General features: G+C 61.2%; 2 protein-coding genes across 2 annotated transcripts; both read right to left on the bottom strand.

The window, feature by feature from the left end:
* Positions 1–4643: 4643 nt before the first annotated feature.
* On the bottom strand, positions 4644–6197 carry LOC309603801 (inositol 1,4,5-trisphosphate receptor-interacting protein-like 1; the record flags this gene model as incomplete). The annotated part of the gene is made up of 1 exon (XM_082338708.1): positions 4644–6197. The coding sequence occupies one exon, from the start codon at positions 6195–6197 to the stop codon at positions 4644–4646; it is 1554 nt and encodes a 517-aa protein (XP_082194834.1).
* A 2332-nt stretch (positions 6198–8529) lies between these two features.
* On the bottom strand, positions 8530–9615 carry LOC309603800 (inositol 1,4,5-trisphosphate receptor-interacting protein-like 1; the record flags this gene model as incomplete). The annotated part of the gene is made up of 1 exon (XM_082338707.1): positions 8530–9615. A coding segment is annotated over one exon (1086 nt), but the record flags the coding sequence as incomplete, so codon positions are not given.
* Between the last annotated feature and the right edge of the window lie 446 nt (positions 9616–10061).

Genomic DNA, 10061 nt, shown 5'->3' with positions numbered 1-10061 from the left:
CATCAACTCTTCTGCAAAATGCTCCCTGAGTCTGTAGAGCCGAGCAGTCAGCGCACTATGCCTGTGTTCCCCGACAAAGTGATGCACAGGCGCTCACAGACGCAGCACTTGTTCAACAGGCCATTTAGTGGCAACTTCGCACAGGGTAAAGCTCCCAGAAGGAACAGACTCCGTCGAAGAGGCGAGGGCGGTCGCTGTCCAGGTGGTAACGGGAGTCTTTGTCACAAGCCTCCTTGCAACGGCCTCTTCAGCTGCATCAGGTCTGACTGCCCAGAGCGTGCTTTAGCTGTGGAGGAAAGGTGTGGCAGCGATTCCCAGTGCCGACTGAGCAGTGTCTTCTCTGTATCCTGTGTGCTCAGTTCTGTGGCACCAGCTCCCCGGGGAGCGTCTAGGCTGGGTAGGTTCTCCACCCGGACCCCAGTGAACACACAGAGGCACATCAGCGGTGCCTCTTGCTTGGTCCCTGCCCAGCCGGAGCCGCCAGCAAGAATTTCTGGGCCCATGTGAAATGCCATCCTGGCCGCAGCCAGTGCGAGGGGAAAGCAGGGCGAAACTAGTCGTTGTCGCCACTGTAGCTGTCAGCGGCTGCTGTGCTGGGGACAGCATCGAGGGGAGACCACTGCCGCTCTTGGCAGAGGGCTGCTGCGCAGGGTTTGCCCTTTCCTCTCTGTGTTCCGCGTTCTGGCCTTGTTTTCCCTGCGGTATGAGGTCCTTGTCCGTCGTCAGCTGTCAGGCCCTGAAACACAGCTCTGTGCGTGAAGACCTCCTTCAGCAGCCGTAGATCAGCAGTCTTGTGAGCCGATCTTGCAGCTCATCGAACTCGCGCAGTGCCTCGGCGTAGGTGGCTGGATCCTGCGCCAGGCTCTGGAAGAGGTTGAGTGGCTCAGCTGCTTGGAAGGCTGGGGGCAAGACGATCTCCTCAGGCACCCTCTCGTTGCCAAAGAAGAAGTGGTCGAGGCGTTTCTCCTCCAGGCAGCAGCGCAGGTACTGCATGATATCCTGCAGCCGCAGCAGGAAATCCCTCCTGCGCCAGCCTGACAGGGGTAGGGTGGTCAGGAGGTGCATCACAACTGTCTTCAAGGTATAGGTGGAAAAGCTTGTGCCCACCAGGATGCGGGCACAGAGCTGCAGGCATTTGAGGTGGAAGCTGTCACGTGGGGCGTGCCTGGCCATATGCCTGAAGAACTTCACCTCTGCCACAGCGTAGCTCTCCGACCACATCGTGCTTGGGGTGGAGACGGCCTCTGTAGTCTGGCTGCTCAGGAAGATGCCCGAGTCGCCCTGCTGCACCCCGAGTATCATCTCAATTAAGAGACTTCTTTTGCCGTCTTTTGTCACCTGGAATTTGCAGGAGCGGCTGGAGGGCAGCACCCTTAGACGGTGGTTGGACGACTCGGGCAAAACCACCCAGGCGGCTTTCACCAGCTGCTGGAAGCAGCGGGCAGTTTTCTCCGCATCTAGGTAGGAGCCGGTGCAGAGGGTGCGTAGGAGACTGGGGTCCTGATTCCTCCTCAGGTCCTCTTTGGGGTGGTGGAGGAAGCACAGCGTGTTCTCCGCCAGCTGCTCCCTTGTGCAGGTGCACACCAGCTCCACGTGGATGCAGAAGTTCCTCGCTGGCATCTCCCCTGCCGTGCCCAGCTCCAGGTGGAAGGTGTGCCCACGGGGAGGCCGCAGGGGCACGAGCAGACGGTAGATGATGCCTTTCTCATCGGGACTCCAGCCTTCGAAGGCGCTGCCCACCCCGATGGCTGGTTGCAGCACTGGGAAGAAACTATTTGACAAGAGCACTTGGAGGACACGGAGGAGGTCGCCCACCAAGTCCTTCACCACCTGGCACTCTGTGGCCAGGTTCTGAACTGGCCACTGTATGTGCTCCTCAAAAAACCTTCCCAGGTAATCTGCATCATCGTCGTCGTCTTCCTCCTCCACCTCTACCTGCTCCCTGTCGCTGCTGGAGCTCTCCTCGTCGCTGCTGCTGGCTGGCTGGCTGACGGCTCCTCTTCCTCCACCGCCAGACCGCCAGCAGAGCCCCAAGAGCAGGACCAGGACTCCAGCAATGGCCCAGAACTGCCACTGCTGCAAGGCAGCAAAGAGCAGGGCTCCCCAGGAAAAGCCGCTCTGCTCCTGCCTCCTCTGCTCCTGGCTCCTCTGCTCCAGCTCCTGCAGCAGCCGAGCCATCTCCTGGCTCAGCTGCTCCGCACGCTGCTGCATGCGCTCGCGCGTGGCCTCATCCAGCTCATCACCGACCATCAGCAGGTTCAGAAAGATGCTTTGCACAAGCCAGAGGAGGAATTTTGTGGCAGCCATGGCCTGCAGGAGGAGGGAGAGAAGGGGTTCAGTGGGGCTGCAAGGGAGGGAGCTGGCGGCGGGGGGAGCAGGGATGGGAGCTGCAGGGGGCTGGCGGCACGTAGGAGAGGGTGCGAGGCAGCTGGGAGGCAGCAAGGCCTGTGCCCAGCCCCGGCGGCGGTAGAGACTCCGTGCCCTGCCCAAGGCGCTCGCGTGAGCGGCTGGGCCCTCGATGCAGGGTGACAACCCACCGTGCCGGGGCCCGTGTTTCTGCCCCGGCCCTCGTCCAGCCCAGCCTCCGCCTGCGTGGGCACTCACCGCTGGCCCAGGCCGTACTGGGGCAGCGCTGCCTGCTGGCGCCCCTGATAACCGCCCCCATTGTGACTCGTCACAGGCGCCAGAGCGCATCACAGGCACGCCCACCGGCCAGCCCCGCCCTTCGGCCCCACCCCGGCTCAGCAACTCACAGCAGCCCCAGGCAGCTAAGGCCCCCCACACCCACAAAGTACAGACCCACCCGCGCGGACAGGGCTCCCAGGGCCTCCCTTTCCAAAGCAGGCAGAGGCCCCCCAAACCCTTACCAAAGATCACATCGGGTGACGTGACCCATGGATGCTTTGCTCCTTGAAATGCAATCCCGTGAGATGGGATCAGCTCCCTTGATGCTGACCTCCGTGCTCGTGGACATGGGTGTGCTCTTGGTGCCTTCGTCACACCGATAGGTGGGTGGTGGCGTATACCCTGGCGGCGGGACGGGGCCTGTCCATGGCAGGATCTCTGTTCCTGCTGTGCCACTGCGAGAGGACATTGCTTCCAAAGAGACGTTTCCCAAGGGTGGAGATTGCCCAGGGGGCAACGCCCGCTGCCAATAGAGCACCGTCTTCTCCGTGCCCAGCATCTTCAGTTCTGCGCTACCAGCTCCCTGGGGAGTGTCTGGGATGGGCAGATTCTCCGCCTGGACCCCAGTGAGTACACGGAGGCGCATCAGCGGTGCGTCTCGCTCCCTGCCCAGCCGGAGCTGCCTGGGAGTTTCTCGGTCCATGTCAAATGGCCACCATGGCCTTTAGAGTGAAAAAGGAGAGCAGGGCAAAAATCTTCTGCCACACAGCTGCCGTCAGGCCACTGCTTCTTATAAACGGGCCATGTACTGCACAAGTGCATGCTTTGAACTGGAGACATCTCAAAAGCTTTCTTTAACCTTGCTGCCCGTGCTAAGTCTCCCTCCTTAAAGTGGTGGGAACCTGAGCTCGCAGGTCATGAGAGGGTGCGGCGAATGAGTCTCGTGCTCGTACGGGAGCCAGAGCAGCCAGAGCCCTGCTCTGCAGCCGTGTCACTTGTCCGCTGTGCAAAGGGCTCCCCACTCCGACAGCGGGATACCCGCCTCACTGGGGTCGCCCAAGGGCAACGCTGTCAGGCTCCCAGGGCTTGCTTTGCATATGGCTCCCAAGGAAGCCGCTTCGTCCCCCCTACGGCACACAGACAATGTGCACAGCTGTGGAGGGTGACAAATTATGCCGCTTGCCCCAGCGCAGGAGCACGGACAAGTAGGAGAGCCTCAGCTACAGAATCAGTGAAACCAGAGCCCACCGCATCAGCTCTTCTGCAAAGTGCTCCCTGAGTCTGTAGAGCCGAGCAGTCAGCGCACTATGCCTGTGTTCCCCGACAAAGTGATGCACAGGCGCTCACAGACGCAGCACTTGTTCAACAGGCCATTTAGTGGCAACTTCGCACAGGGTAAAGCTCCCAGAAGGAACGGACTCCGTCGAAGAGGCGAGGGCGGTCGCTGTCCAGGTGGTAACGGGAGTCTTTGTCACAAGCCTCCTTGCAACGGCCTCTTCAGCTGCATCAGGTCTGACTGCCCAGAGCGTGCTTTAGCTGTGGAGGAAAGGTGTGGCAGCGATTCCCAATGCCGACTGAGCAGTGTCTTCTCCGTCTCCAGCGTGCTCAGTTCTGTGGCACCAGCTCCCTGGGGAGCGTCTAGGCTGGGTAGGTTCTCCACCCGGACCCCAGTGAACACACAGAGGCACATCAGCGGTGCCTCTTGCTTGGTCCCTGCCCAGCCGGAGCCGCCAGCAAGAATTTCTTGGCCCATGTGAAATGCCATCCTGGCCGCAGCCAGTGCGAGGGGAAAGCAGGGCGAAACTAGTCGTTGTCGCCACTGTAGCTGTCAGCGGCTGCTGTGCTGGGGACAGCATCGAGGGGAGACCACTGCCGCTCTTGGCAGAGGGCTGCTGCGCAGGGTTTGCCCTTTCCTCTCTGTGTTCCGCGTTCTGGCCTTGTTTTCCCTGCGGTATGAGGTCCTTGTCCGTCGTCAGCTGTCAGGCCCTGAAACACAGCTCTGTGCGTGAAGACCTCCTTCAGCAGCCATAGATCAGCAGTCTTGTGAGCCGATCTTGCAGCTCATCGAACTCGCGCAGTGCCTCGGCGTAGGTGGCTGGATCCTGCGCCAGGCTCTGGAAGAGGTTGAGTGGCTCAGCTGCTTGGAAGGCTGGGGGCAAGACGATCTCCTCAGGCACCCTCTCGTTGCCAAAGAAGAAGTGGTCGAGGCGTTTCTCCTCCAGGCAGCAGCGCAGGTACTGCATGATATCCTGCAGCCGCAGCAGGAAATCCCTCCTGCGCCAGCCTGACAGGGGTAGGGTGGTCAGGAGGTGCATCACAACTGTCTTCAAGGTATAGGTGGAAAAGCTTGTGCCCACCAGGATGCGGGCACACAGCTGCAGGCATTTGAGGTGGAAGCTGTCACGTGGGGCGTGCCTGGCCATATGCCTGAAGAACTTCACCTCTGCCACAGTGTAGCTCTCCGACCACATCGTGCTTGGGGTGGAGACGGCCTCTGTAGTCTGGCTGCTCAGGAAGATGCCCGAGTCGCCTTGCTGCACCCCGAGTATCATCTCAATTAAGAGACTTCTTTTGCCGTCTTTTGTCACCTGGAATTTGCAGGAGCGGCTGGAGGGCAGCACCCTTAGACGGTGGTTGGACGACTCGGGCAAAACCACCCAGGCGGCTTTCACCAGCTGCTGGAAGCAGCGGGCAGTTTTCTCCGCATCTAGGTAGGAGCCGGTGCAGAGGGTGCGTAGGAGACTGGGGTCCTGATTCCTCCTCAGGTCCTCTTTGGGGTGGTGGAGGAAGCACAGCGTGTTCTCCGCCAGCTGCTCCCTTGTGCAGGTGCACACCAGCTCCACGTGGATGCAGAAGTTCCTCGCTGGCATCTCCCCTGCCGTGCCCAGCTCCAGGTGGAAGGTGTGCCCACGGGGAGGCCGCAGGGGCACGAGCAGACGGTAGATGATGCCTTTCTCATCGGGACTCCAGCCTTCGAAGGCGCTGCCCACCCCGATGGCTGGTTGCAGCACTGGGAAGAAACTATTTGACAAGAGCACTTGGAGGACACGGAGGAGGTCGCCCACCAAGTCCTTCACCACCTGGCACTCTGTGGCCAGGTTCTGAACTGGCCACTGTATGTGCTCCTCAAAAAACCTTCCCAGGTAATCTGCATCATCGTCGTCGTCTTCCTCCTCCACCTCTACCTGCTCCCTGTCGCTGCTGGAGCTCTCCTCGTCGCTGCTGCTGGCTGGCTGGCTGACGGCTCCTCTTCCTCCACCGCCAGACCGCCAGCAGAGCCCCAAGAGCAGGACCAGGACTCCAGCAATGGCCCAGAACTGCCACTGCTGCAAGGCAGCAAAGAGCAGGGCTCCCCAGGAAAAGCCGCTCTGCTCCTGGGCCGTCGGCTCCTGTCTCCTCTGCTCCTGGCTCCTCTGCTCCAGCTCCTGCAGCAGCCGAGCCATCTCCTGGCTCAGCTGCTCCGCACGCTGCTGCATGCGCTCGCGCGTGGCCTCATCCAGCTCATCACCGACCATCAGCAGGTTCAGAAAGATGCTTTGCACAAGCCAGAGGAGGAATTTTGTGGCAGCCATGGCCTGCAGGAGGAGGGAGAGAAGGGGTTCAGTGGGGCTGCAAGGGAGGGAGCTGGCGGTGGGGGGAGCAGGGATGGGAGCTGCAGGGGGCTGGCGGCACGTAGGAGAGGGTGCGAGGCAGCTGGGAGGCAGCAAGGCCTGCGCCCAGCCCCGGCGGCGGTAGAGACTCCGTGCCCTGCCCAAGGCGCTCGCGTGAGCGGCTGGGCCCTCGATGCAGGGTGACAACCCACCGTGCCGGGGCCCGTGTTTCTGCCCCGGCCCTCGTCCAGCCCAGCCTCCGCCTGCGTGGGCACTCACCGCTGGCCCAGGCCGTACTGGGGCAGCGCTGCCTGCTGGCGCCCCTGATAACCGCCCCCATTGTGACTCGTCACAGGCGCCAGAGCGCATCACAGGCACGCCCACCGGCCAGCCCCGCCCTTCGGCCCCACCCCGGCTCAGCGACTCACAGCAGCCCCAGGCAGCTAAGGCCCCCCACACCCACAAAGTACAGACCCACCCACGCGGACAGGGCTCCCAGGGCCTCCCTTTCCAAAGCAGGCAGAGGCCCCCCAAACCCTTACCAAAGATCACATCGGGTGACGTGACCCGTGGATGCTTTGCTCCTTGAAATGCAATCCCGTGAGATGGGATCAGCTCCCTTGATGCTGACCTCCGTGCTCGTGGACATGGGTGTGCTCTTGGTGCCTTCGTCACACCGATAGGTGGGTGGTGGCGTATACCCTGGCGGCGGGACGGGGCCTGTCCATGGCAGGATCTCTGTTCCTGCTGTGCCACTGCGAGAGGACATTGCTTCCAAAGAGACGTTTCCCAAGGGTGGAGATTGCCCAGGGGGCAACGCCCGCTGCCGATAGAGCACCGTCTTCTCCGTGCCCAGCATCTTCAGTTCTGCGCTACCAGCTCCCTGGGGAGTGTCTGGGACGGGCAGATTCTCCGCCTGGACCCCAGTGAGTACACGGAGGCGCATCAGCGGTGCGTCTCGCTTGCTCCCTGCCCAGCCGGAGCTGCCTGGGAGTTTCTCGGTCCATGTCAAATGGCCGCCATGGCCTTTAGAGTGAAAAAGGAGAGCAGGGCAAAAATCTTCTGCCACACAGCTGCCGTCAGGCCACTGCTTCTTATAAACGGGCCATGTACTGCACAAGTGCATGCTTTGAACTGGAGACATCTCAAAAGCTTTCTTTAACCTTGCTGCCCGTGCTAAGTCTCCCTCCTTAAAGTGGTGGGAACCTGAGCTCGCAGGTCATGCGGCGAATGAGTCTCGTGCTCGTACGGGAGCCAGAGCAGCCAGAGCCCTGCTCTGCAGCCGTGTCACTTGTCCGCTGTGCAAAGGGCTCCCCACTCCGACAGCGGGATACCCGCCTCACTGGGGTCGCCCAAGGGCAACGCTGTCAGGCTCCCAGGGCTTGCTTTGCATATGGCTCCCAAGGAAGCCGCTTCGGCCTCCCTACGGCACACAGACAATGTGCACAGCTGTGGAGGGTGACAAATTATGCCGCTTGCCCCAGCGCAGGAGCACGGACAAGTAGGAGAGCCTCAGCTACAGAATCAGTGAAACCAGAGCCCACCGCATCAGCTCTTCTGCAAAGTGCTCCCTGAGTCTGTAGAGCCGAGCAGTCAGCGCACTATGCCTGTGTTCCCCGACAAAGTGATGCACAGGCGCTCACAGACGCAGCACTTGTTCAACAGGCCATTTAGTGGCAACTTCGCACAGGGTAAAGCTCCCAGAAGGAACGGACTCCGTCGAAGAGGCGAGGGCGGTCGCTGTCCAGGTGGTAACGGGAGTCTTTGTCACAAGCCTCCTTGCAACGGCCTCTTCAGCTGCATCAGGCCTGACTGCCCAGAGCGTGCTTTAGCTGTGGAGGAAAGGTGTGGCAGCGATTCCCAATGCCGACTGAGCAGTGTCTTCTCCGTCTCCAGTGTGCTCAGTTCTGTGGCACCAGCTCCCCGGGGAGCGTCTAGGCTGGGTAGGTTCTCCACCCGGACCCCAGTGAACACACAGAGGCACATCAGCGGTGCCTCTTGCTTGGTCCCTGCCCAGCCGGAGCCGCCAGCAAGAATTTCTGGGCCCATGTGAAATGCCATCCTGGCCGCAGCCAGTGCGAGGGGAAAGCAGGGCGAAACTAGTCGTTGTCGCCACTGTAGCTGTCAGCGGCTGCTGTGCTGGGGACAGCATCGAGGGGAGACCACTGCCGCTCTTGGCAGAGGGCTGCTGCGCAGGGTTTGCCCTTTCCTCTCTGTGTTCCGCGTTCTGGCCTTGTTTTCCCTGCGGTATGAGGTCCTTGTCCGTCGTCAGCTGTCAGGCCCTGAAACACAGCTCTGTGCGTGAAGACCTCCTTCAGCAGCCGTAGATCAGCAGTCTTGTGAGCCGATCTTGCAGCTCATCGAACTCGCGCAGTGCCTCGGCGTAGGTGGCTGGATCCTGCGCCAGGCTCTGGAAGAGGTTGAGTGGCTCAGCTGCTTGGAAGGCTGGGGGCAAGACGATCTCCTCAGGCACCCTCTCGTTGCCAAAGAAGAAGTGGTCGAGGCGTTTCTCCTCCAGGCAGCAGCGCAGGTACTGCATGATATCCTGCAGCCGCAGCAGGAAATCCCTCCTGCGCCAGCCTGACAGGGGTAGGGTGGTCAGGAGGTGCATCACAACTGTCTTCAAGGTATAGGTGGAAAAGCTTGTGCCCACCAGGATGCGGGCACAGAGCTGCAGGCATTTGAGGTGGAAGCTGTCACGTGGGGCGTGCCTGGCCATATGCCTGAAGAACTTCACCTCTGCCACAGCGTAGCTCTCCGACCACATCGTGCTTGGGGTGGAGACGGCCTCTGTAGTCTGGCTGCTCAGGAAGATGCCCGAGTCGCCTTGCTGCACCCCGAGTATCATCTCAATTAAGAGACTTCTTTTGCCGTCTTTTGTCACCTGGAATTTGCAGGAGCGGCTGGAGGGCAGCACCCTTAGACGGTGGTTGGACGACTCGGGCAAAACCACCCAGGCGGCTTTCACCAGCTGCTGGAAGCAGCGGGCAGTTTTCTCCGCATCTAGGTAGGAGCCGGTGCAGAGGGTGCGTAGGAGACTGGGGTCCTGATTCCTCCTCAGGTCCTCTTTGGGGTGGTGGAGGAAGCACAGCGTGTTCTCCGCCAGCTGCTCCCTTGTGCAGGTGCACACCAGCTCCACGTGGATGCAGAAGTTCCTCGCTGGCATCTCCCCTGCCGTGCCCAGCTCCAGGTGGAAGGTGTGCCCACGGGGAGGCCGCAGGGGCACGAGCAGACGGTAGATGATGCCTTTCTCATCGGGACTCCAGCCTTCGAAGGCGCTGCCCACCCCGATGGCTGGTTGCAGCACTGGGAAGAAACTATTTGACAAGAGCACTTGGAGGACACGGAGGAGGTCGCCCACCAAGTCCTTCACCACCTGGCACTCTGTGGCCAGGTTCTGAACTGGCCACTGTATGTGCTCCTCAAAAAACCTTCCCAGGTAATCTGCATCATCGTCGTCGTCTTCCTCCTCCACCTCTACCTGCTCCCTGTCGCTGCTGGAGCTCTCCTCGTCGCTGCTGCTGGCTGGCTGGCTGACGGCTCCTCTTCCTCCACCGCCAGACCGCCAGCAGAGCCCCAAGAGCAGGACCAGGACTCCAGCAATGGCCCAGAACTGCCACTGCTGCAAGGCAGCAAAGAGCAGGGCTCCCCAGGAAAAGCCGCTCTGCTCCTGCCTCCTCTGCTCCTGGCTCCTCTGCTCCAGCTCCTGCAGCAGCCGAGCCATCTCCTGGCTCAGCTGCTCCGCACGCTGCTGCATGCGCTCGCGCGTGGCCTCATCCAGCTCATCACCGACCATCAGCAGGTTCAGAAAGATGCTTTGCACAAGCCAGAGGAGGAATTTTGTGG

Source organism: Platalea leucorodia (genome assembly GCF_965183815.1).
Source record: "Platalea leucorodia genome assembly, contig: HAP1_HAP1_SCAFFOLD_202, whole genome shotgun sequence".
NCBI lineage: Eukaryota > Metazoa > Chordata > Aves > Pelecaniformes > Threskiornithidae > Platalea > Platalea leucorodia.
This window is presented reverse-complemented; position numbering and strand designations above follow the sequence as displayed.